Source organism: Chlamydotis macqueenii, chromosome 2, assembly GCF_036417535.1.
Source record: "Chlamydotis macqueenii isolate bChlMac1 chromosome 2, bChlMac1.mat, whole genome shotgun sequence".
NCBI lineage: Eukaryota > Metazoa > Chordata > Aves > Otidiformes > Otididae > Chlamydotis > Chlamydotis macqueenii.
Genome location: NC_141557.1, coordinates 98775025 through 98802162, shown reverse-complemented (window position 1 = coordinate 98802162; position 27138 = coordinate 98775025). Strand labels below are relative to the sequence as shown.

At 40.2% G+C, this 27138-nt stretch overlaps 2 protein-coding genes across 6 annotated transcripts in view; one reads left to right on the top strand and one right to left on the bottom strand.

Annotated features, from left to right (window-relative positions):
• ERP44 (endoplasmic reticulum protein 44) overlaps nt 1-10910 on the bottom strand; it is a 50478-nt gene extending 39568 nt beyond the window's left edge. The window contains exons 1-2 of one of the 3 annotated variants that reach the window (XM_086740512.1): nt 10734-10860; nt 7521-7586 (exon numbers count right to left, since the gene is read on the bottom strand). Coding sequence is in view for 1 of the 3 variants with exons in the window: in XM_086740510.1 (XP_086596636.1) it covers nt 10734-10793 (60 nt within the window). In the remaining 2 variants the exon portion in view is untranslated. Of the gene's footprint in view, nt 1-7520; nt 7587-10733 lie in introns of all 3 variants that reach the window. The other 2 variants (XM_086740510.1, XM_086740511.1) reach the window with 2 other exon arrangements.
• Nucleotides 10911-11038: 128 nt separating this feature from the next.
• Nucleotides 11039-27138, top strand: part of INVS (inversin) — a 93519-nt gene continuing 77419 nt past the window's right edge. Inside the window, exons 1-4 of one of the 3 annotated variants that reach the window (XM_086740506.1) lie at nt 11066-11128; nt 11743-11911; nt 16980-17149; nt 25182-25348. In XM_086740506.1, coding sequence (XP_086596632.1) covers nt 17044-17149; nt 25182-25348 — 273 coding nt within the window. In that variant the 5' untranslated portion in view covers nt 11066-11128; nt 11743-11911; nt 16980-17043. Of the gene's footprint in view, nt 11129-11742; nt 11912-16979; nt 17150-25181; nt 25349-27138 lie in introns of those variants that run through there. The other 2 variants (XM_086740507.1, XM_086740508.1) reach the window with 2 other exon arrangements.

Genomic DNA, 27138 nt, shown 5'->3' with positions numbered 1-27138 from the left:
TTTAAAACACCTTCTTAATTTATGTTGCTTTGATTATTCAGTTTTCTTCATTGCAGGCAAACACATGATGCACACTCCACAAACTTCCATTCTACACATGCAAACTACCAGTCACAGTATATTAAAGCTCATTGACAATCCATTAGCTTGTCTCTAACAAATGCTTTGCCTCAATTTTTAGGTTAGTATTTATTATTTGCTACCTTAAAACGACACATGAGAAGATAAGGGATAAGATCTTTCCAAATAAACAGTAATAGATATCCTACTCCACAGCTGCATTCTAATTGACACGTTGGCATTAGAAAAATCTCCCAATTTAAATGAGAAAAAAAAAAAGATACATTTTACACTTAATTCATTGGCTATCTTCTACAGAAGAACATTGATTAAAGTAATCCTGCCTGGATCTGAAGAGGAAAAAGTCACCTTTGTGACCACATCTGCATTAGCTTGAAGGAGGAGTGGCTAATTTTAGACTGCACAAGAGCCGTTTTCTTTTTGCCCTAAACAGCTGCTAAGGGCCTGCACATATGCAGTCAATTTATCCTGCATAACTCTGGACAGCAGAAGAGTAAATAATGCAGAGGACAGGACACATGCCACAGATATTCTGAAACGCACAAAAGAACATGATACAGAGATTGCTGGTTTACCTCCTCCAAGGAATATTAACCCTGCCAGCTTCAGGCTGACTCCCACAAAAATATTCAAGCAAGTATTCCAGACTGGTCCTAAAAATAATATTAACACATTCACATGGTGCAGTGCTTAAACTGGTAGCAAGTATCAGAGACGCTGGCTCTGCAGTTAACCAGCTCCATGTAGCAAGCTTACTGTTCTCAACATTGCTGCAACAACCTAAATCATTACCAAAATCCTCAGCAAGGTATCACAGCTGTATATTGGCTTATTTGAAAATAATGTTTAATAGCTATGTAACACAATTATATGTACATATATGCTCTGTTTGAGCAAATTCTGCTGGCCTATGTTGACAGAAAAAATAAAATAAAAAAAAATTAAAAGAAAAAAAAGAAAAACGCCTCTCCCCCCTGCAATTATGTGTTCTTAACCAAAGCAGTTTTAAATGTCATTCAAAGGTAATTCTCGAGAGGCTCATACACTCCTGAGCTCCCTTCACTAATTAACGGATCATTAGTAGGAAAGAACCCCTAACTGTTCACCCTCTGCATCAACATACTGTCTTAATTACCTTTGTGAAGCAACCAATTTGTCTTTCAGTCATTCTGTCCAAAATCCCAAGTGAACTGACTCAAAAGGGAGAAAACAACAACCAAAGAAAGAGGAAAAAAAACCCCAAGATTTTCATACACACATTTATGAAAATCCATAATTTTTATGACTGGCAAAGAATTTAGGGGCTAAGTGCTTCCAGCAAGATTTAAGAAAGGGGATTTCAATAAACTATAAGAGACAGAAGTGCCAGACAGTGACTAAAGGAGCAAAAAGCTCTTCTTGGTGTCACAAATGTGGATACACCATTGAATAGCTTTGCCTTTGTGAAATTTTTGAGAAAGTTAATTATATCATCACTTCACAATCACGACAGCTATGGGAAACAGCAAAACACTATCACAGCTGTTGTTTTCTTTTTTGAGACCATTGGAACAGGCACCTATTCCTTCCCTTTCAAAATACTTACTTGCAGCATCCCTAATGAACAAGTTCTCTCCATGTTTATGCCCAATTGCCACACGAATCTGCTTGGAGACAAAATGTAAGCCTTACTGCCAGTTATCTTACAGCAAAGATTAGATTGCTTTTGTTCTCCTCACTTCTCTTCACAAATCCATAAAAATAAAAACCAAAAAACATCATATCCTTACAGACTTTATTTTTTTTTAATGCACCTCAGTGAAACACACACGGAAACTGGGCAAGAATTACTGATGCCATGCAAGACAGGAGACATGCTGGCTGCAAAAAAAGTATGCCAAGGAATCAGGTTATTTACTATGCGATTTCTAGGGCTCTACCCTTGGCTCAGGTTTCTGTTACATGAACACCATTTAGGATACAAAGTTTCAGTGTTTGAATCAATGTCATAGAGGAGTATCTTCCTTTGAAACTGAATGCAGTGAACCATATACCTGAAATCTCCCTGTGGGTTAACATATCCTTAACTTTGGACTCAAGGTGAAGCAGTTAGGAGACTCCAACACATAAAATGTGGTAACCTACTTCTTCCAGCAAACAAGCCATTTAGGACAATGGGTAATGGCTTTAGACTGAAAGAAGGTAGATTTAGATTCGATACTAGGAAGAAATTCTTTATTGTGAGGGTGGTGAGGCACTGGAAAAGGTTGCCCCGAGAAGCTATGGATGCCTCATCCCTGGAGGTGTTCAAGGCCAGGCTGGATGGGGCTTTGAGAAACCTGGCCTTGTGGAAGGTGTCCCTGTCCAGGGCAGAGGCATTGGAACTAGATGATCTTTAAGGTCCCTTCCAACCTAAACCATTCTATGATTCTATGATCTCCAGTGTTGCATTTCAGCGCCACTGCTGATAAAACTTTCAGACATAGCTCACCAATGACTGGGTCTTACAATAATTCCCTCTACAATCTACTATGATACTTATTTTTTTTTAATAGGAAAATGTACCTTGCAGAACCCTGAAGAAAAGTGACAAAAATTTAAGACACTCAGGTCTTAATATCAATTCAGTCCATTCATAGAACATGGCTCTGAAAGCCAAAAGGGCCCATAAGAGCTTGTTGATATTCAAGGACAACACCTTCAAAGTACAAAACCAATCCACTCCACTGTGCAGAAAGCAGGTATGGCAGAAACATGTTTGGGTTTTTTTTGTTTGGTTGGTTGGGATTTTTTTGTTTGTTTTGTTTTTAAAGGGAGTACACAGAAGGTAGAGGTAAGAAAATAAATACTTGGTAGGAGTCTAGAAACATTGCTTGATCAGGCAGGATGAAATTAGAAAAGACCAAGCTCAGCTGGAGTTGAAACCAGAGGGATGTTAAGGGTAAAACAGTGTTTCTGCAGGCATGCTGGCAACAAAATGAAGAACAAGGAGATTGCAGGCCTGCTGCTCAACTAGCAGGGCAAAGGACAGAGACAAAGGACATGGAAAAGGCTTAGATAGTCATTGTAATCTTTGTCTGATTTTCTACTGATGAGGTCTGAGTCTAGCAGTAGAGTACAGGGAAGAGAAGGATTACCCACGAGTGGAAGACCAAGTGAGAATGCTCTTAAGCAAGTTGGACATACGCAGAGACACAGGACCAGACAAAAGTCATTTTCCTGGATCCCCAGGAGGATTATGGAGGCAAATTTTCTTTTCAGAAGCCACGTCCATCTAGCATGGACTTAGAAAGAACAAATCACTCTGCTTTCTGTAGTGAGATGATAAGCTCTATAAATGAGGGAAGAATACCGGACATTGTTTGCCTTGACTTTAGCAAACTTCTAACACAGTGTCTCAAAGTATCTCTGGACCTAAATTGGTGATATGTGAACTGACTAAGTGAACTGTAAAGTGAGTGACACAGCAGCTGGAGTGCTGGGCTCAAAGGACTGTAACCAAAGATACCACGCCCAACTGGTCTCTAATGGAGTTTCTCCAGATCAATATTGGATGTAAGAAGGTTTGTCTTTACTAATGACCAGATTGATGGAGCAGAGTGCCCCCTCTCAGCAAACTTCCTGAGGATACTGAAGTGGGAGAAGTGGCTTATATGCTAGAGGGGAGATCTGCTATTCAGAGAGACCTCAACCAGCTGGAGAAATCGCCTGGCAGAAACCTTACAAAGTTCAAAGGCAAAGTCCTGCATCTTGGGGTGGAAAAACCCCACACAGGCTGGGACCCAACCGGACAGAAAATAGCTTTTTGGAGAAGGTCTCAGCGGACAAGTTAAGCAGGAGTCAGCGACATGTTGCTTGCAGCAAAGACAACTGCATACTGGGCTGCATTAGCAAAAGTGTAGCCAGTATACCAAGGGAAGGATTATGTTTAGCTTTGGGATTGCCTGTGCAAGACAGACATTAACATATGGGAGTGAAGTCCAGCAGATGGCTACCAAGATGAGTAGTGGCTGGAGAACAGGGTATACAAGGAGGGACTGAGACAATTGCATATGTTCAGCCTTAAGAAGAGGAAGCTGTTACTGCTGTTACCAACAACCTAGTTAGAGGTTATAGAGAAGCCAGAGCCAGACTCTTCTGAAAGATGCACAGTGATAGGACAAGAGGCAATGGACACAAGCTGCAGCTCCAAATAGATTTTTCAGATAAGATTTTCAACAAGGTTTTGGTCAAACACTAAAACAGGTGCCCACAGAAGTCATAGAACCTCCATCTCTGGAGATATTCAACTCTCAACTGAGAAGACCCCTGAGCAACCCCATCTAAATTAGTGTTGCATTGAGGAAGGAGTAAGACCAGATGACCTTTAGAGGTTCCTTCCAATTTAAATGATTAAACTTCCAGTGGCAACTAAAAACCAAAACTTGACCCTATCAGGTAAATACAGTGAGACTCTCAATACTCCTCTCCATCAAAGCTTTCTCGCTAAAGCCAAACTAATAGATAAAGCCAAACTAGTAGATAAAGAAATAGGGGAGGGAAGAAACCCAAAACATTTACTACAATAAAAACAGATGAACAGGAGATGTACTGTGTTTACCAGAAACCTCGTGCTGCATAAACACTTACTTGAGAAACAGTTATTTGCTGAAGGTATGCATAGAGGACCCGCATTTAGATAACCATGTATGATGTTCTGTCCTCACTGCTTTCACTATTTCAATTAGTATATGGTTTCAGATACAGACCACCGCACTTTGCATTAAGCTTAGTGCCACTGCAGCCAACACGATAACATTTATGTTCTATCAGCGGCAGACCTTGTGGATCACTAGAGATTAAAGGTGTATGTGCATGAATGTGAAGGAGTTTCCAGGTTTGGTTCATGGCTGGAAGAGACTGCAAGTAACATGTGCTTATCTGGAGGGCATAGTACCGGAACTTTGCACCTATTTTAATGGCACGAATGGCTCTTAGCTTTAAAGGGTGTATTATCAGGGCAAGCAGTTTCTCAGTAGTAGCACACATGAAAAAAGGAAAAATTATGGAACTCTCTTGCAATATATCTTGTCACTTTTTGTAATCATCAGAACATAATTTAATAAGGACAAGGTCCTACAGCTGGTTTGGAGAAACAAAGCATCCTCACTGCCAGTGGAAAAAAAAAAGCTGAGTTAGTGTTGAGTATAGCCATAGCTTTATAAAATAACCCTTAATGTAAAATGAAATATCTGAGAATCAGTAAATTTTAAAGTTAATCAAACTTCTCAAATCTCAATTATGAACTTTTTAAAAATTAGATTATATGATCAGTTGACATAAGTAATTTTCTTTTTCAAAACTGTCAGTCATGTTTCTACCAATGGTTAGCATGCTTGTCATGAACAAAGACATATCGAGGAGGAAAAAAGCACAAAGGCAGAACTCAGAAGAAAATCTGATCTCACTTCGTTTCCTAATTCTCTACAATGCACCTGCTCTCCTTTGCTTCTCATGGGAGCTCTCTCTAGTTTAGAGTTGTGGAAGAAAACATTCCTTAGGATCTGACATCAACACTCTATATTGCTTCTGCTTACATTCCCAAATGTTTCTGTGTTCCTCCTCTAAATCACTAAACTCACTCTCAAGCAAGGGCAGGGGAGAAAGAGAAAGGAAAAAAAAAAAATCTCTAGCCTCTCTCCTCAAGCTCTAGTATAAAATTTACAGCGTATTTGTATATAGCTTTTCATGCGAGACAACTCTCTCCCTTCAAACAAAGTATCTGGAAACTATACAAGTGAGGCTTACCAAGCCTGCAAAGTGAACAATTGGTCCTTCTGAATAGCAGCATATAATCCTTAAGTCTTTCCAAAAGAAACAAATTTTATTAAAACACAGGGGATAACTGCTGGGCATGTATAAGAACAACCAGTGATAATTCTGCTTTCCCAAGAAAGCAGTATGAGGATCAGTCTCTTGCTTAAGAAAGCTGTCCTGCCAAAAAAACAAAACAAAACAAAACAAAAAAAAAAACCCAAAGCAGATTATGGAGAGGGACGTGAGTATATCAAAAGAAAATCAAGGGGTGTGTCACCACAGAGTTCTTCAGCTGCCATCAACAGGATCTCTGATATCCTACTGTCAATAACTCATTTTTACACTTCCCAGTGTTGTCCGAGTCTTCTGTTTGAAGAATCAGTTCAGTTTCTCCTCGCTTCCCTCCTGAGCACTCCAAACAGGAAACTTGCCCATCATGCGGCATAGAAAAAAGAATGCAATACTTCTTCAAAGAAAGCGTTTAAGCCTCCCCTACTTCTCCTCCCATCCCCTCAACCTAGGGAAAGGTCCTCTGTTCAATATTATTTCACTCTTTAGAGGGCATGACAAATGAGGAACAATTCAGAACTCCCATGCTACTCTTGGAGGGAACCACCACCATTGCACAAGGCTCAGTGGGCTTGTAACCATAATCTTTGACTAATGCTCAAATTCAGAGTATTATGTTTTGAGCAGGATTCTCAACTATAAAATTTGTTTGTTAACACATAGGCAGAGAGAGGTAAATGCAGAGAAATGCACTCTATACATTGTAAAATGTACAGAGATTTCAACTTCTCTGTCGGCAACTTACTACAGCATTTAACATTAAGTTAAAAGACATTTTATTTCACTTTATTTTCAATATTTGTGTACTTGGTGTCATATTAACACGACACAAAAGGCAGTGGCAGTCAAACAAGAAACAGAAATACTACCCTATAGTATTTTTTCCAATTAAAAGTTTAGTAGGAGATTCGAAAGTTCCTTAACTAGCACCTCTTCTAAGTTACTGCTCCTAACAGCTGCAATTGCATTACTATGTAAGTAGTATTTTGAAAGCTTCACTAAAAATATAAAACATTATAGTGTAAGACCAACTGTAACACTGAATATTATTTTGCAGTGATAAACTGCATCAACATATAGGGAAGAGCATACATAAGACAGTGGGGCTACTGAACAACAAACGGAACACACACCAGGTTTCCGTAACAAAAGTGAAGAGAAGCAGCTACTAATAAGAAAACTAGGTAAGCTTGAAGACTCATAAAACACTCCAACATTTCACAGTCTCAGAATATGAGAGGATAAATACGCTCCTCCAAAGGCATTGCCAAATACGTTAAGAAGTAGGTGTTCTCAGTTTGTCCACAACACCTTTCCAAACAAACTACAAACAAAAGGAATAGTAGCGGTGTTTTGAAACATAATAAACCTCCATAGATCAAAGTGTGAGAACTGGGAAGTCCTTTACAGTTGTTTGGGGGAAAGGGGAAAAAAAGGAAAAAAAAACCAAAACCAAAAACCAGTGAGAACTTCCCCCTTCATTACCCTCACTATCAGTTGGTGGTTTCCTCTAGTCACATCTATTCCTCGGGGACACTGAGCATGAGCCTCCCAGTGAAGTACTGAGCAATATGACAAGTGTCTTTCATACATACGCAGAAGCAGTATGTGCAACAGACTGTCTTGCTCTAGACTCTTCTTTATAGGCAAAGTAAATGCATCTGCAGGTAGAGGCACACATACAGAATGACTGGTTAGAGCAAAGCCAAAGAACCACACCTTGCCTTAGAGGAGAATGTGATGAGCCACTGTCCTGTCAGCATTTATTCCACTGTCTTGGATTAATCTTAAAAATCTGTCCTACCCACTATTAGGCAATATACCAACATGGCAGAAACATCTTAATCTATGAGCACAAGGGGCCACATGACATTATTATGCATCTCTTATTCCAGTCTTGCGATCAGCTGTGCACGATTCTCTACAGCCTGTGCTGTGCGCTGCTCACCCTTCCACTCAGCACCAGTGTTGCAGAGGTAGGGGTCACACCAGCCTGTACTTCCTCCATCCCCTTCTCCAGCCCCTACTTGTCTCCCAGCAGCCCAGTACAATGCTAGCACACGAAGCTGAAAAGTTGGAAGGGAAAAGAGTTGGACTGGGATTGGTAGATATCCCTGTAACGCTTTGCGCTGCAATCTCCATCCTGGCAACCCAGCCTTCAGTGAGACAAGGAGAAGAATATTAGAGTGAGAGCCAAAACCACCTGAAATTTTAATGTTCTCCTACTGTCAAACTTCTTTAGAAGAAAGAACTTCTTTTGATATTGACACTGTTGACACTGTATCTTTTCTTCCTTTTACAGCATTTTAATTCTTCATCTAGAAACAAATTATGTTTATCCAAAAGTCTGGATATTTAAATAATTTTTTAACTTAATTGCTATTACTAAGCAAGACTAGCTTCGTAAGCTGTTTTCACAGCTACAATTGTATTCTGTTTTAGGAATCATCGATGTAACACTAATGAGCTCACTTATCCACAAAATACACCAACTGTTATGGTCAAAGAGGCTCTGGTAAATGGCACACAGCCTTTGGATGCAGAGCAGAAGGCTCTCCCAAACCTTACCAAGTCTTAAGTATTCATGGCTGCCCGTAACAAGAAAAACACAGTTACCACAGCTTTAAAGCCAATCTGGTACACCCTACCAGATCCTCTGAATGCCACAAGAAAACAGACCATATTTTGTAAAACAGTTTTTCAGCTATTTTAAATAAAAAGGATCCCTCCCACTCCCAGTCTGCTCAGGACAACATTTCTAAAACTTGTAACAAATCTACTAAAATGAATGATTAATTAGCTTGATCCTAGCACGTAACTAGGCACATTACAGCACTGGGCCACATCTGATACGATGCTGAAGAATTACACAGACAACATTACACTTTCTTTTTTTTTTTAAAAAAAAAAAAAAAAAAAAAACCCAAAAAAACCCAACTCTGACCCATATTCTTCTTGAGGTTTTATGTATACAGTTCTTTAAAAATACATTAGAAATTGGTTTAAGTGACCCATACACAAAGAAACAGCAACTAAAATATGGGGAAATTTCTGATCTTAGCCACTTCCCATTTTGTAGTGAGCACACACAGGTCTAACTGATACATATTAAATTTGCATTGATCAACTGAACCATGAAGAAAGAAAAATGCTTTCATTAACTCCTGTTCACTTTTTAAAACTTGCCCTTGCTCATTTAAATGACATTTTGAAACAGTACACACTCCTTGTTTTCGCTCATTGGAGTCTGTACTTAAAACAATGGTGAGAGCCAACCTAGCACATAAGTAACATTGTTTTAACACAGAGATATGACTGGAAAATCCTAGATTCTTTAGTCTCTCATATAGTAAGCTAACACACCATAAATAGTCCTTTTTATATAAATGTGTTTTTTTTTCAAACCCTACCAATCATGTATATTTACTAAGCCTGAGACTACAGTAAGTTTATAGTAATTTAACCAGAGCTTATCCAGCTAGGAGTGCAATTTTGAAGGGGTAACAAGTGCTTGCTGTGTTCAACAAGTATTTGTCCTCACATTTATATTGATTAATACATTCATTAGTAGCTATATTACTACATACTTCCCTTTGGATCTCCAAAGCTCTATCTACCTTTAACTCCAATTATTCCTTCATTTTCTGGCCAATTTTTTTCTTTCAAATGCTTAAAATAGATGGATCAAACACATTAGTATCTTAAGACCAAATCCTATTAAACTTATACACATAAGTCCCCTTCAGCTCTGCAAGTCACTTATGCTACGGAAGGCCCCAGAATGTGGCCCAGTGCAACTCTGGAAACGTAAGAATCATTTTATCAGCTTGTTGCTTTGTTTTGGTTTTGTTTTTTTTTTTTTTTTTTTAAAAGGCATTAAAAAAAAAATAACACAGATAACCTATCTCCATAAAACACATGCCTCAGTGACTGAGTTTTTGTGTGTGCAAAGCTAGAAGGTGGCTCAGGTCGTGCACGTAACACCAGCCTAAAACATCCCAAAAAGCTACTGTCTGATAACTCAAGATAAATGTGACGATGGTGCAAGATAGCTCGGGAAGTTTTCCCAGTTTTGGCCGCCGAGCTCGGACGGCGTTACTTGGCCGCAGCCGTGCTAACGGAAAGGGCGCATGCACACGCTCGGGCACGGGAACCCGCTCCCCTCAGCCGGCAGCTCCGAAGCACAGGCGGCAAGCGGATTCCGGAGAGACACCGTTAAGGCAGCTCCCTCCCGGCAGCCGCTGCTCCCGCTGCCTTCCGAGGGGCTGCGCGGCCACCTCCCCGGGCCCGTTCTCTCCCCTCGCTTTCCCTCTTCGGTTCCTGCAGAGGGGAGGCGCCACGCCGGCCTGCTCCGCGGAAGAGCGGGGGCCAGGCCCCACCACCCGTCCCGGCCCCGCGGGAGCTCCCCAGGCCCGGCCCCGCCCCGCCCCGCCGCCGGCCCGTTCCGGGTCCGCAGCCTATCAGCCTCGGCCACAACACCGGGCTCCGCCAACCGGGGCCGCTCCCGCTGCCGCCGTCCGCCTGCCTCCCCTCCCCCGCTGAGCAGGTGCCGGTGGAACGGCCCCGGCCGCAGCCCCCAGCGGGGCGAGGGGCGGCATCGCGGTGGGGCTGAGGATCGCCGGCCGGCCCGGGGCGCGTCCCCGGTGCGCACACGGGGGGCGAACGGGAGGACGCCGGCGGCCGGGAGGAAAAAGCCCCGAGGCCCGCCGGCCACCCCCAGGCCGCCCAACCCAGGCCGATGCTCCCGGCGGCGGGACCGCGGCGGGCCGGCCGGGGAAAGGAAGGGCTGTGCGGATCCGGTCGCTTACCAGGAGGAGGAGAAAGAGGCAGCCAGGGTCAGGCAGGAGGGGGAAGATGGCGGGTCTCATGGTAGATCGGGCGCCCGGGAGGGGGAGAAACGCGGCTCCCACTCTCCGCGGCGGCGGCGGTTCCTCACTTCCCCCGTCGCCAGGAAACACCCGAGCAAGTTCCACCGCGGGGCCCCGCGCTCCCCGCCTCCGCCGCTCACTTCCGGGTTCCCGAGCTGCGCGGGGCACGCCGGGAAGCGTAGTTTCCAGCGGCTGTCACCACCGCTCGGGGAGGGAGGGGAAGGCGGGAGGCGCAGAGGCCATCCCAGAACGCACCGGGGCTGCCCGCGCCCCAGTCCGGGCTGCCCGGGGGTGGGGCATGGCGGCGGCGCAATGAGGAGGCGGGTGGGGTCGAGGTGAGTTACGGGGCGCTGCTGCGGCGCCGAGGAGGGGAGGGAGGCGGCTAGGCGGCTGTCACCGCCCGGGCGGGGCAGGGTTAACCCTTTCTGCCTTGGCGGCGGGGTTGCCCCGTGGCCTCTTCCGCTCTTGTTCGGACGCTGAGGTCCGTTATGGGGCCCGGGGGGGCCCGCTGTCCGGGCGTGGGGGGAGGTCGCAGCCCGCCAGCCAGCCCTCAGCGGTGGGGGGGAAGTGTGCGGCCGCTGCGTTGCTGAGCCGGGGGTCGAGTGGGCTCCGGCGGGGCCCCGGGTGGGTTGGGCAGCGGAAAGTTGTCCACGTTTCGCTTGGCGTCGCTGGGTCCCGCTTTGGCCCTTCAGCCGCCGGGACCGGGCAACCGGCTTTGGTTGTGGGGAGGACGAGGGGTCCTGGGGAGCTGTGCGCGTTTTGGGGCGGGGGCGGGGAGGGGATCTTCGTTTTCTCGGAGCTGAGAAAGCAAGTTTGTGTTGGAAGTCAGGGGAGCGCAGCCCTGTGTGAGGGGGCAGAGCGGCTGGTGCGAGGGTTGGGAAATTTTTGCCTGATAATGGGGTTAAAGTGGAACGTCATCATTCATTTTTATGCCTTGACGCTTCAACAGATTTGTGCTTTTTGTCATTTCCCGAGTTATAAATATTGAAAAGGAAGAATGCCTGAAATGCAGTGGTTCATTCTCTTCCACTAAAACTTTGGACCTTACAGTATATATGTGCTTTCCGACCCCACAGAGCTGTCTCAAAAAGCTGCGCTTTGCGTTCTTCACATTTCCAGTATGTACACAAGCGTAAGGAGTGAAATGGGGCCTAACGCCATTTAAAAGAAAATCCTTTACATCAGCTTTTTGCAAGTCAAGCCCAATTTGGCTTCAAAGAAAGCCTAACAGGCTCTGACTTTAGGTGTGATCCTGCAAAAATTATTTGGCCCGTCGGTTTCCTGAGCTGCTGTGAAAACACCAGTGTGTATATATCTACAAATCATGTCTGGGTTTTATAGTTTGAAATTGGAACTTAACTTTTATCAGTTCTGCAATGTCTATATTAAGAACCTGTGCTCCTCAACGTGTAGAATGAATGTCTTACCTTCTGAATTCATTTGCATTTGAAAAATACTTTGATATTTTTTCATAGCAGCTCATTCCTCACTTGGAAACCTTATCAGTAAAATGATCTTGTTTACATTTTTACAACGTCATGTTTTGCTGAATAGAAAAATGATGTAATTCTGATTATCTGTGTAATGCAAAGTAGACTTGTCATCGTTTGGTATGAAATTTCACATACCTTGAAGAGCTCTTGGTGTCCATAGGACTGCTCACTCATTTCAGGTGACTCAACAAGGAGGATCTTTTTCTATATGTTAGCTTAAAGAAGAAAAAGTTAATTATTTACTTGATTCCAGTAATACAATGCAAGTTACAGATAATGTCAATTATGTAACTTTTTACAAGCAGACCTTGTAGTTATTTCTTGATTTTTATTTTTGTTTTTAATCTCTTACAAATAAATGCCTCATTTTTTTGTTAATGACGATCTTTATCAAACAAGTCCTCCAAATACTAGTACAGGTATTTGTCATATACATAGGGGAAGTATCTGAGGAAAGTGACATATTTTCTTTTTATAGTTCCTCTTAATATTTCAGAATTTCTCTGATGCAGAATTAGCTCTTTCAGTTGAGTTAAGATACTGTACTGAGAATATCTGTAGAGATAATTGGTTGCTGCTCTCACCTATGTGATTACTGACACTTTATGTAGATATGACTCTTATTTTAATCTGGAAATTAGTAACATCTTTCATTATTAGTACTCTTAAGCGTGCAGTCAGTTTTGTGTAATTGTTGATGTAATTACGATGCTTCTGGTGCTTTACTAAGTTCTCCGGTATTTGCTGAATTTTGCACTGCTGACCTTGGATATTTTATATTATAGTTTCTTTGTTTGTGGAAGGGTAAAATGTAAAGAAAATGGAGGAAAATACATCAGTAATAACTTTGGGGAATAAAACTAGTATCTCAGAATTCCAACAAGTGTAAAATTCCGGTGTTATATATAGACCCACTTAATAATGTAGAGTCCTGATGTATTCTCTATATCTAGAGGAAGCTTTTGAGGAAAAAGTGGAGGCAAGTTATTCTTGTATGCTTGTAGTCTTGTTTGTAGCACATGACCCATCTCTACAGCCTTTTCCCTTTTCTTTCTTTCCTCTTGTTCAGATTGTAGTCAACTATTCTAGTTTCCTTCATATAGCAGGCAAGTTTGCACAGCTGCAGAAATAGCCAAGGAGAGAAAAAGTAATGGTTAAGTAGGGGGAGGCAGACAGCTGCTTGTAACTTACACTCAGTTTCACATCCCTTTTGATTTCTTCAGATTTGCCTGAATCAGAAATGCCTCATCTAGAGAGGCATAGATAGATAAAGTAGAGAAGATAACAGAAAGCATAAACCATACTACTAAGCTGGGAGAAAAAGTTTAGCTTTGAATGAAACATATCAATTACGTGTCCTAAAAAGTAAAAAAAAAAGAGCTGTTTTATTGGAGGAGGAAAGGATACTTGGGAAGCAGAGAACAGAGCAAGTATTTTTAAAGACATGGGTATTCTTTATCCTCCTTAAAAGGAAACAATGATTGTAGCTACACTGGGAATGTTTGAAGGGCTGTTGCATTAAAATTAAAATAATTGTGCTTTGTGTCTTAAAGAGTATTTGGGCTTGTTTGGGCTTGCGTAAGCTCTGTCCAGCCTCTGTGTCATGTATGCGTCTGCACTTTCATTGGCTTTCTTAACACCAAGTCAAACTGAGCTTTTCTGTAATTTGTTGTGATGTATTACGGCAGTGTTAGCCTGTCATACATGGCACTAAAAGTGAAAATGTTAACTTCCTGTCACATTAGAGTCTTTGAACACCTTTCCGTTCTCTGATCCTAGAAAAGTCACCAAAGCCATGAATCAATTAATGACGCAGTTCTGATTATGGGACAGATCACCTGGTTATGTGGTAAAACAAGCATGCCAAAAAAATATTTGATGGTTTTTCTGAAATGTAGAGTATTGCGCCAAACTCAATGAGGATGGAAGCATTCGTGACTTCCAGGAGGTATTGAACATCATCATTGTCATGTTTTTCTGAGGTTCACAGAAGAAGAGAGTGGTAGGATAGAATAATTTTGTTCCATAGGTTTCAGGTGAACAGAAATTACTCCAGAACTGTTCATGAGACAAAATATTTTCATAAAGTTATGCGAGGAGCTCTTCCTATTGCTTCTGCACCAGCGTTTGGTTGACAATAACAACTGAAGCTGAATAGCCTCCTCTTGCTGTGTTCTGAGTGTACTATGATGTAAATGTGGGACGTAACAAAAGGAGTATATTTAAATTAACATGGTGAACATGAGGTGAAAAATTCCCAGAATTCAGTAGACCACCTCAGCGATACGTCCTGTTTTGGTTTTGTTTGTTTTTTTTTTTCTGGGGTGTGCAATTATTGTTTGCTCACCTCTTTTTGTTTTCCATTCCAAATATGAAGTGTGGTAAAAATTTAAAGTAGAAGTTCGTGTTTGATACTTTTGGAGAAAATCAACAAATTTTCAAGCGTGCAGGCACTTGTTCATTTCCAAAATAGTGTGTGGACCTGACCTGATCTTTATCAAGATCTTGAGGGAGTTGTAGTTCAGCAAAGGTAGCAGATCCATTTCAGAAGAGGTTAGGAAGGCAACTGGAGTGGTAGACATGATTTAGGAAAGAAATAGAGAAGAAAGAAGAGGATGCCGTTATACCACTGCATAAATCCATGTTTTGCCCACATAACTAGTGGAGTTTTCTTTCCATCTCAAAAGGGCTAGAACAAAACTGTGAAAAGATTCAAAAAAGGGCAATTAAAATAGATATGCATACAGAAAAGCTGCTATCTGAGTAACAGCGAAGTAAGCTATGGCTCTCTCAGCTAGAGGAAGATATAACTGGGGAGGTTATGTTAAAAATCTGTAGAATAATTACTGACAGATAAGAAGTCTTTTTTTGTTTTCCCTTCCAGACAAGGATTAAGGTCCCTTAGTGAAGAGACAGGACAAGACAGATGAAAACAAGTGGTTTGTCCATACAGTGTTTGGTTGTGGCACATAACTCCTTGCCAGTGGGTGTTGTGGATGCTATAAATTTGTGTAATCTTAAGATAAGACTGAACACATTTGTAGTAGAGAAATTAATTGAAAAAGATAACAAAATTTGCAGAGTATTAAATACACAGAAACCAAGTCCACTTCAGGAATTGAACTAGAAATAACTGTAGGTTGGTAGAGTATTTGGAAGATGGGAACAAAATCATATTCATATATATAGACTCACAGAATGGTTTGAGTCCAACCCCCCTGCAAGAAGCATAGACGTCTCCAACCAGATCAGGTGGCTTAGTGGCCCATCCAACCTGGCCTTGAATGTTTCCAGGGATGGGGCATCCACCACCTCTCTGGGCAACCTGTTCCAGGGTTTCACCACCCTCAATGTAAAAAAATTCTTCCTTATATCTAGTCTAAATCTACCCTCTTCTAGTTTAAAACCGTTACCCCTCGTCCTTTCACAACAGGCCCTGCTGAAGAGTTTTTCCCCATCTTTTCTGTAGGGCTCCTTTAGGTACTGGACAGCCACTATAAGGTCTTCCTGGAGACTCCTCTTCTCCAGGCTGAACAGCCCCAACTTGCTCAGCCTGTCCTCATAGGAGAGGTGCTCCAGCCCTCTTATAATTTTCGTGGCCCTCCTCTGCACTCGCTCCAACTGGTCCATGTCTTTCCTGTGCTGAGGGCTTCAGAGCTGGACGCAGTACTCCAGGTGGGGTCTCACCAGAGTGGAGCAGAGGGGCAAAATCACCTCTTGACCTGCTGGCCACACTTTTTTTTTGATGTAGCCCAGGCTACAGTTGGCCTTCTGGGCTGTGAGCACACATTGTTGGCTCATGTCTAGCTTTTCATCCACCAGTACCCCCAAGTCTTTCTTGGCAGGGCTGTATTCCTGTATTCAATCCCTTCATCCTACAGCCTGTATTGATATCAGGGATTGCCCCAGCCCATGTGCAGGACCTTGCACTTGGCCTTGTTGAACCTCATGAGCTTCACGTGGGCCCACTTCTCAAGCTTGTCCAGGTCTCTCTGGATGGCATCTTGTCCCTCAGACGTGTCAGTTGTTATTTATTTTTATATATATTTGCTTTGTTCTTTGGCATCTGCTGTTGGCCCATTTGAGACAGAATTTAGAGCCAGACATCTGATCTAATTCAATGTGGCTTTTCTTATGTTCTTACACACACACACATTTTCCCACTTCTGTTCAGGTTTGAAGAACGCTTACGATTCAGAAAGCTGATCCGATTATTTCAATTATGCCAATTGGCCAAATTAAAGATACTACTTCAAGTTATAAACTTTGTCCTGCATATGTCTGTAGATCATCATGATAAAATACTATCAGATATCCAGTACTGCGGGAATATATCAAGTTGATACTTGATAACAAACTTCATTGGTTACTGGATTGAAGCATGCATGCCAGCTCTCTGAAGAACAGTCTCTTGGATTTGTAGATAAACACTATCTTATTTGCAGACTTTTGCTAAGTTTATTGGCTGAAATTTATGTTGAAGGCAATGAAACTGTAAGAGATATATATATATATCTTCTCCTTAATGTAGGCTTTTTCTAGTTGAACCTTGGCTAGAGGTAGATTTGATCTATGAAATAAGAAACATGTTTATTCTTTTCTGGTTTTAACAGTTTATTCTCTTTAACATTATTTGAGGCATTTTAATGACTCATACAATTCATTCTATTTTATTGGTGTTTTTTTTTTCTAGAACTGAATTCCTACAAAAAATGTTGGTCGTGCAAATCTGACCTATGGTAGTACCTTGAAAGAGTATGAATATTTCAGCAAACTGCCTCTTCAGTGGTTCCTCATTAGCATCTGAAGTGCACGCTGCTGCTGTTAATGGAGATAAGAGCACCCTCCAAAAGCTAATAGCAGGTAAATGTTTTCATTGTACATGCATCCGGATTGCTTCAGAACTGAAGCTCTTTTGTTTTGATGTACTGCTCTGATCTTTAAGATATGTTTTAATTTCTTGATTATATGTATTTCTAGAACAAATGTAGTCCTGAAAATATGGCTAATTTTTCTTACTTTTTATTACCTGTTGCCTAGAAAGTTGGTAAGTGATGCAACCTGAAGACTTATTCAGGACTCCTGTTTCAGGGAATTTGAAAATCTGGAGAAGTGGTTTGGGCTGAAATATTTTGGCCCCAAATTATTTTTAGAATTGCTTTTGTGGAAAATTTGGTAAACTTGTTTTTACAAAGCATTTATTATAGTTAATGAAGTCTTATTACTGTGTAGTATATGGGGACAAAATGAGCCAGCCCTATTTGTTACTTTGATTCTGGTACACTAACAAGTTTCTCATGACAAAATAAAGGAGGGAGTCTGATTCTCTTGAAGAAAAAAAAAATCCCATCCATTAAAAAGCCCAGGATTTTTCTTTCCCTCTCTATCCAAGAACTGTATGGCATTCCAGGTTAGTAGTTTTCAAAAGCAGTGTGTATTCTGCGTTCCAAAACCAATCTTACATACATTTGGAAAGCTGTCATATGATAGGTGAAGACTTTGATTTTCAGAGTTTCTCATTAAATGCAATTCCAGCTGATACTGTAAAAGTTTTACGTGCTCAGCCTTTTTCAAAAATCCCATTCCTCGAGCTTGGTGAGAGTGAAAGACTGTGAAATAGTAAGAAACTCAGTCTGTATTTACGCTGTTAACCTCCAGGTTTAATGGGTGTAAAGGATGTTTTTTGAAAAAAATGTGCTTTGAAAACACAAAAGAACCGGTATTTCCATGTTGCTGATACATCTTGTGAAATATACCGTGAAACAGTCATTAGAACCAGATATGGAAATCACTATTCTTTTAATGGTGATCATGCAGCAACAAAATAAAAATGCTGTGTGTTATTTTTACATGGGAGAGAAAGCTGCATAATCCTTGCAGCCTTTGCTGTAATAGCAAAATTTGGCTTTTCTGCTTTGTCGTGTTTTGACAGGATGTGACACAGACCTTACTTTCGCCAGGACAGGACCAAAAAAAATTTATTGCCTAGCAGAGGAAGAATGCATCAGAGTAGTATTTTTAGCTGTTTACCAGGAACTGTTGAAAGTATAACTTGGTGCCAGAAGTAAATTGAGCAATTGATGTTATTCACTGAACTTCATGACTACACTTAGCAGCAGCGTCTAATTCGGGACAATACTTCAGCGCTAATGTGCGTACGCTGGATTGCTTAACAACATCCTGCTAACACAGCCAAGCTTTGCGTCTTGATTATGTAGATAGCGGGATATCCAGTAACATAAAGTCAGACTTTCTCCTTCTTTTAGGGAGGGCTTTTAACCCTAAATTCATTATTACTTTCCTCTTTGAGTATTTCCTGTTCTGTTATTAACATAGGAGGGGCGCAGAGGCTTGTTAAACAGTCTCTTAGGAGAATACAGCCCCTCTAACCTATTTGGTGGTTATTCCTTTTTGCCATCTGCTGTAGCTTGATGGAGCGTGTGTGACTGTACAAATACAGACCTTGTGTTTGCATATAATTCATGAGTATGGGCACATGTGTAATCTGCCACCCAATAGCCTGTGATTTTAAAGGAACAGGTGTTTGAAATAATACAATGTGTTCTGAATACTGTGTTCCTTTTGACATCCTGTACCAATAAGAGGCATAAACAGACAGAATCAAAGGTAAGTAAAAAATTTATACAGAGAAAGAATGCTTTGGAACAGTGTCCCTTTATGTTAACCACTACTGATGCTTAGTTACAGGACATTCTGAACAGCCTATGGGTTAAATAACATAAAGCACAGTACGTGCCAAGTGTTTATTGGAGAACCAATGCTCTAACAAAAGTGTGCTGATTGTTTGCGTTGCATGAGTTGCTTAGTACTGTATCACATTGTTGTAGAATTGTATGATCTCAGACTTTGGGAAATACTCACAGTATTTTCTTTTCTACGTTTTATACACTGAACATGTCTCTAATTCATAGTTCTTCAGTGTTAAAACCCATCTGTATGATTATAATCCTAGGCAAAAAGGGAGCAAAAGTTAATTTTGTGTTTGGAGGATCATTTTGCATTTAACACATTTATGTAGAGTTTCAGGAAGATGCATTTAATTGTTTATAAGAACACAATAATGTGTATAATAGTCATTATTTTGAATTGTCCATTCAGTCACACTCCTCATTCTAAAACCCTTAATCATGTATTGCTAGTATACAAGTGCATCTAAAACTCTGATACGATGTTTCTTTGTCAAAGTTAACTATAAATTCTGGGTTGCAAATTTTCAGTTACACATTTTTGTTTCTCTGCTTCTCTCTTCCACGTTCTGTGATGTGGGAGGTTGAATAAAACTCAAGCCTGGGATTACAAAACGCAAGATTCTTGCTGGTAGTAAGAGATGGTCTCTCTTTTAATAATTAAGCAGAATTTATGTCCTCCTCCCGGCCATTCTCCTCTTCTGGTTTGAAAAATTCATAGAAGTGTTGAGAGCCTAATGTGACTGCTTGCGTAGACTGTGAGGAAGTGGTGAGGTATGGATATGAGAACTAAATTTTGGAACTGGGCAACTTGATTCCATGGTGTTCGTGACCTCCATTGGCAGCAAGCTTATGAAATGCATAAGCTGGGTGGGGTGAGGGTGTTGATCCTGAAAGGGGAAGAATCAAACAAACTTCCTTTCTTAGACAGGTATGTGGGAGAGAATTTAAATTTGCTGCCACACGTTTTAGATACACCAATATGTAAACGTTTAGAAGGCTACCTGTGCTTTCTTGGCTGCAGAAAATAATAATTTACTGCAACTGTGAGGTCCACAAGGTGCTGTGGTTAGTGCGTTTCATCAGGTTAGTCCCACTTAGCACGTCATGGTGATATAGTAGTTCCTAGTCCTTGTCCTGTCTCTTAGACTGAGCACAGAGACACCGTTTCAGGGAAATGTCCACACAACCATAACTGTTCTAAGGGCCTTAGAGAGTCTTGTAAGCAAACGAAATAATAAAAAGAAACCTACTGTTAGCTGAAGATAGTTTCTTTCCCTTAAAAAACAGTGCAGCAGCTTCAGGCAAATCACTGGGGTCAAGTTTTGAAGGTCTTCCTCGTTTTTCACTCAGACTGTTGCAGTCATGGAAACTCTTTGTCATCAACTACATCGCTCTTTGTGAGCTGTACATGAAATTAGATTTTTGTTGCTCTACTTAGCTGGGTTGTACTTGAGCTTTAGGCTGGTTTTGCTCATCCTGACCTTACTGATTTCTTTCTTTTAGACTGTATATTCTGTATATCCTTTAACATTATATAACAGAAAGGGAACTTGGAATTTGAGGGAGAGAGACTAGTTTTGCACACTGCTAATTTAAGAACAAGTATTTTATGACCATAAGCCATGTGCGTGTGTCTTTTTGGGAGAAATGCATGTTCATGTATTTCTTTTTAAAAGTATATGTAATTGTGTAAGTCCCATAATCTTCATGAAATTTAAGGCACAATTGAGGCTGTGTTAACACTGAAGAGCGGAATATGGTTCAGTGATGTCTAACTAACCAGACTGAACTAATACTGGAAGAGCACCTGACTATAGTTCGCTACTTAAAGAAACTGGCTTGTTGACTGAGAGCACTGCCATGTTAGATTGTGCTTTGGACCTCAGTATCTATATGTTGCTGCACAGGGCTGCATGGTGGCTTTGATGTTTCTGTACTATGCTCTATTGAATGGAAAAAGCATTTCTCGTTAGCTAAAATATTGAGACGTAAGACATCAACAGTTTCACGGTATGTATGTATGTATAACTGTTGAAATACTTCTTTCTAATAGTGGAGGAAAGAATTATCTTGAAACTACATCCAGTTTGCAATGGAATTGTAATACTGTGAAGTGAAAGTGTAGCAAATGTTTTTACAAGTTGGGGAAAATAAAAAAAAAATAAAAATTGATTCCTTGTGTAACTCCTATGTTACATTTGAATTATTTCCTAATGGCCATGTAATTAATTAAACAAGTGACATTATTTTTTCTTCATACTGCTTTCTGATGCATTTAGCAAATTTTGCAACTTTTCATTCTGAGTAGAAGTAAAGAACTATAGGCTTCAATAATGAAAATAAGATGACACTTAAGTGAATATTTAAAGACAATACATGAGTTTTTCTCAGAAAATTTTGATAAAAATCAGAATTTTAGCAGCAGTGTCAAATATATGCACAATGTTAGTGAAAATTATATTACCAATTTATTTTTTCGTGTCAAAATGTAGTTACATATGATAGGACAAATAATAATCCAAATACCTTTCAGCTTACACAGCTTTTAACTCCCCCTTAGAAACATATTGCAAATTATTTTTTTAAAGTCTTAGAAATTACTTTTAAATACGCTACCGTAAAATTAAACTTTTTTGAGATACTTTGTTTCAATGTGAAGAGTAATGAATAAGATATATCCAATGCTTTATCTTCTCTAATTCTAAGCAAAGTTCAGACCAGATTCTTATGCAGCTTTTATGCAAGGTTGCACAGGAAAAAAAATCACCTGTATAAATTTACAAAGGTAATTTTCTGTTATTTGATTTATTATGTGATTTTTATTCAGTATAAAAATATACTTTGGTCACTTATTTATTGAAAAAAATCCAAAACTCAGCTGTTACGCTCATTATGAGAAGGTTTCTAAAGGTAGAAATGAGGAAAAGCTGACAAGGATATGTACAGTTCCCAGTGGCTTATTGTGGAAAGTGGAATGTGCGGAAAGTAGCTATTCTGGTCTTCATTTATGTAGTAATACAGCAGGAAAGTACAGCATTCTATTCAAACCAATTGAAGCTGCATAGAAATCCAAACCGAATGTCTATGTTTTTCTACATACATGGAAGTCTAAAAAGATCAGATGAGAGAACTAGGATGCTGTGCTTTAAATGGGGCTGTTAACAATACGGTGAGAATGTAAAATCTCTGGAAGGGAAGACGTCAATGTGGACAATGTTTTTTCTGTTTATTTTGTATTGTAATATATCCATGGAAGCCATGTAGATGGAGGCGTGGTGATACGCTTTTAAAAACTGAAGCAGAAAACAAGTCTTGGATTCAAATGAGTTTAACAAATGACCATATAAGTCAAGCTTAAACACCAAAAAAAACCCCCACCCTCTTAAAGATTACATTTATAGGTCTAAATAAGAAACTAGAGTACTAACACATAGTACTAACATTTTGTTACTGACCAGATGGTGATCTGTGTGACATGCTAAGGGAGATCAGAGAGTCTGAGTTGACAGGAAACACAATAGTAGTGAAGGTTACTTTCATATGTTTGGGGTAAATAGCTATTGAGGATATGATCCTAAAACTAAATTATTAGAAATCATTAATGGGCTGGCAACAGAAATTTCAGTGGACCCAGAACAGAACCAACTCTTGAGTTGCTTTTGACTTCTGTGTAGGACATGAATCAGTTTTACTAAGCAAAATTTTGTAACTTTTGACCAGAGTTTACATGGATAGGGAACAGCAGCCCACTATAGTTGTGTACTCTAAAAATGGAGAAGGACATTAACATGTTTCCTAGGAAGAATCTAAAGATCAGTCTAAAGAGTAAACTCTTTGCTTGCAGTGTGAAGCAAATGCAAAAGCACTTAAAGAAAAAGCTTAGAAACGTCAAAGGGAAGCGAGCATGGCTAAACAGTAGTGTGACAGTGAGTATTAAAAGCAACAAGGTATTCTTCAAAAAACATAACCTGTGTCTGAGGAAGATAGATGCAGATTAGTAAGACTTCAAAAATATGCTAGAGGCATAAAAATTAATTGTAAAACTAGTGGATTGTCAAGGTGAAGGCGCAGTCAGAGAAGACAAGGCCATGGGTGAAGAATAAAAAATAGTTTTTTATATCTGCATTCACAGAAGAACTTGGAAAGGTTCCTAAACTGTTTTTAACAGAGCAGAAAGAGTTTTCTCATGCAAATCACAATTTCTAAGCAAGAGGTGTTACAGAATGAATTATGGGAAGAACATGGTATTCTCAGTAATGAAGTGAGTGAGCAAGTGGCAATATCCTGCTTAAAAGCTTTTTTTTTGTGACAGGCTTGGTTGTTAGTGAATGGTCAACTAGGCCAAGTGCAAGGTCCTGCACCTGGGTCGTGGCAATCCCAGGCACAAATACAGGCTGGGCGGAGAATGGATTGAGAGCAGCCCTGAGGAGAAGGACTTGGGAGTGCTGGTGGATGAGAAGCTCAACATGAGCAGGCAATGCACCCTTGCGGCCCAGAAGGCCAACCGCATCCTGGGCTGCATCAAGAGGAGCATGGCCAGCAGGTGGAGGGAGGTGATTCTCCCCCTCTACTCTGCCCTGGTGAGACCCCACCTGGAGTACTGTGTCCAGTTCTGGAGCCCCCAACATAAGAAGAACATGGACCAGTTGGAGAAGGTCCAGAGGAGGGCCACAAAGATGACCAGAGGGCTGGAGCACCTCTCTTATGAGGACAGGCTGAGAGAGTTGGAGCTGTTCAGCCTGAAGAAGAGGAGATTACGGGGAGACCTGATAGCGGTCTTCCAGTACCTCAAGGGGGCCTACAAGAAAGATGGGGAGAGGCTGTTCAGTAGGGCCTGTTGAGACAGGACGAGAGGTAATGGTTTTAAAATAGAGGGGGGTAGATTTAGAAGAGATATTAGAAAAAAATTTTTTACACTGAGGGTGGTAGAACACTGGAACAGGTTGCCCAGCGAGGTGGTGGAAGCCCCATCCCTGGAAACGTTCAAGGCCAGGCTGGATGAGGCTCTGATCAACCTGATCTGGTTGGAGATGTCCCTGCTCCTTGCAGGGGGGTTGGACTAGATGACCTTTGAAAGTCCGTTCCAACTCTAACCATTCTATGGTTCTGTGATTCAATAATTTTAATCCTTGATATTCCCCTTGATTCACATTTAATATCCTTGACTCTTCTACTGGATGAATCAATAGAAATCATAATTGAGACTACAATTGCTAGATGTGTAGATAAGTATAAGATGCTGGGGGAGAGTGAAGATTGTGTTTGTAAAGGAGAAGCATGCCTCTGCTGGCATTCTTTTGAAGCATCAACAATCATGCAACCAAGGGAATATTTATAAAGAAAAATTAACTTACCTTTTAAAATTCAGTGTTCCTTTAATAATTGTAGACAATGTTGCTAGGAGATGGGAGATGTATTTAGAGTTGGGATGTGTAGGATAGTCAATACCCATTAATTTATAGGTGCTAGATTTAATGTGGTGACATAATAAAAATATGAAACTTTGTGGTGGAGGATGCATACTGTTTGGAGTTGGTTTGTGTTTGTTTTTTTTTTTTGTAACTCTTGACTGTGAATAGGAATACAATGTTTAATTTTTTTATTAGGACCTCAAACTTCTCATTTATCGTCATTGCTGTCTTAGTAACTGTATCAATTCAAGAAAGCTTGAGAAGTATTTTAGTGGTTTCCATATTGTAAGGCACTGTGAAATAAAAAATGATATTGATATAGTATTGACTTGTTTATGCTTTTTAAATAAACATTGCTGTGAGTAGGCTTCAAAACTTCTTTTAGTTACAGTGTTTACAGGTTTCAAAAGGACTATTTGATTTACTTGCTGTTGATATTTTTTTAAAGTAATCTTTATAGCCAAGACTTGTTATTTAAAAATTATTTATAATTATGCTGCTGCAGAATATTACTGGTGGTAAGTATATTTGTGGAACTAATGTTTTCTGAATGTACTTTTTTCAGTAAATATATTTTGAAATGTCCTATAAATGTCAGTAAAAACAGGGTAAAAAGTAGTAACTTTGGGTTTATCTTAGGCTCCTTTATTTTGATCACTTGATTCATGTATAAAAAGAAAATACTACTTTTAATTAAAAAGTGCTGCTCTCAGCTAGTCATAGACTTAATTATTTCATGCGGGTTTTTTGGTTTTTTTTTGGTTTTTTTTTAAGGAAACTCTGAGCTGAAAGATAAAGAGGACCAATTTGGAAGAACTCCACTCATGTACTGTGTGTTGGCTGACAGGCTGGACTGTGCAGAGGCATTGCTGAAGGCTGGAGCAGATGTTAATAGAGCTGATCGTAGCCGAAGAACTGCTCTCCATCTTGCTGCACAGAAGGTAATTACACTAAAGGTGCTCTGCCATTGTATAAACTTACAGCATTCAAAAGAGGTATAAAGGAGATTTTCTTGTATTGAGTAAGCATGATGTATCTCTAGAGGCTTTCGTTATTTTGGAGGCAAATAATGCTATGAGTTTTTTAAAAACTCAACCCATGCCAAAATAAATTTTTGGAGGGTCATTTTTTATTTTTTAATGTTTCTACTCAGTGTATTTGTAGCTGTCTGCAGAGACAGTATAATTCATTGCTCTTCTAATAACTCATGCTTTCTAGGAAAAATAGTCTTTGTCTGTTTTGGAATAGCCAGTTCTTAGTAAAGATTAAATTTTGTGCACTCTGATACTCCTTTTTGTCATTTCCTCTCATCCTAGAGAGGCAGAGGAGGTTTAGGTTGGATATTAGGAAACACTTCTTTACTGTAAGAGTGGTCAGGCACTGGAACGGGCTGCCCAAGGAAGTAGTGGAGTCTCCATCCCTGGAGATGTGCAAAGAACGTGTAGACATGGCACTCTAGGACGTGGTTTAGTAGGCATGGTGGTGTTGAGTTGACAGTTGGACTTGATGATCTTGGAGGTCTCTTCCAACCTTAAGATTCCATGATTCCTTAGGATGTGAGCATTATTTTCAGTGCATATAAGGCCATATACTGTTAATTATTAATGCCGCATCTGAGAATTTCAAGGATATGGAATACCAAATAATTTCCAGGACTAGGAAGGAAATGCATTACTGTCTGGTTTTCCTTCTACAATTTCAGTGTATAATACTGTCTAATTACATTGTCCCATTGAAGAGGTGCTAAAGGAGTATTTCACAATAAAATAAAAGGTAATCTAAAGTGTAACTTCAGAGCTGAAATAAATTTTGAATGTGTTTAGAGCTGGGGGATGTGTCCACAGTTACAGGAGAAGGAGCAAACTACTGACAGGAGAGGAAAAAAAAAAAAGGTTGGCTAGTTAACCAAGAAGGTTAGGTTCATGAACTATGACAAAGACTTCACAGAGAAGATTAAAATCTCAAACTGACACAAACAGCTTGTTATTCATTATTTTACCTTTTATAGTGTGTTTAAAACTCTAACTGCTCAGAAGTTAAACTTGTTTTGGCTATGTAAGCTGTGTCTTTTGGTACCAGTTAGAGTGCCTGCCATGATTTTTGTAGCAAACCATTTCTGTTTGTAATAATTTATCCCCTATTTGTAATCATTCACGTTGTTCAGATATTTTATATACTTTTTAATATAGTCTGCATTTTATTTTGTTTTGTTTTAGTTAGGTTTACATAAAGGTACCTATAGTATGGTTACAGTATTTAGTAAGGAGGGATATATGCAATTGAATAGAGAACCATTTGGGACAATTTTAAGATGACGTTCAGTTACGCTTGCATAGGAGTCCATAAGGACTGTGTGGTCTGTGTTACTGCATCCCTTATTGGGCATTAAATGTTCATTTACTATTTTAACTTTACAAATTCCTTAGGTAAAAATGTCAACTATTAAAAACAAGTGTGAATGCATTCTTGAAACGTGTACAGTAACGCCCTCCATTACGTGTCTATCATCATAATTAGTTACAGTAGGTTACAGTTGAGTTGAAGTAGGCTAATTAATCTGTTTGCATATCACAACACCCTGATGAAATATTTCAGTCGTCATCATAACCTTCTTTCTAGTGTACCAGGGTTAACTTCGTATTTCTAAGTGACCAGCTTACTGTGAATGTTGTGGTTTCCAAGATAGGTATTTCATAAACACAACAATGCCAGAGACTTAAAAAATTGCTGT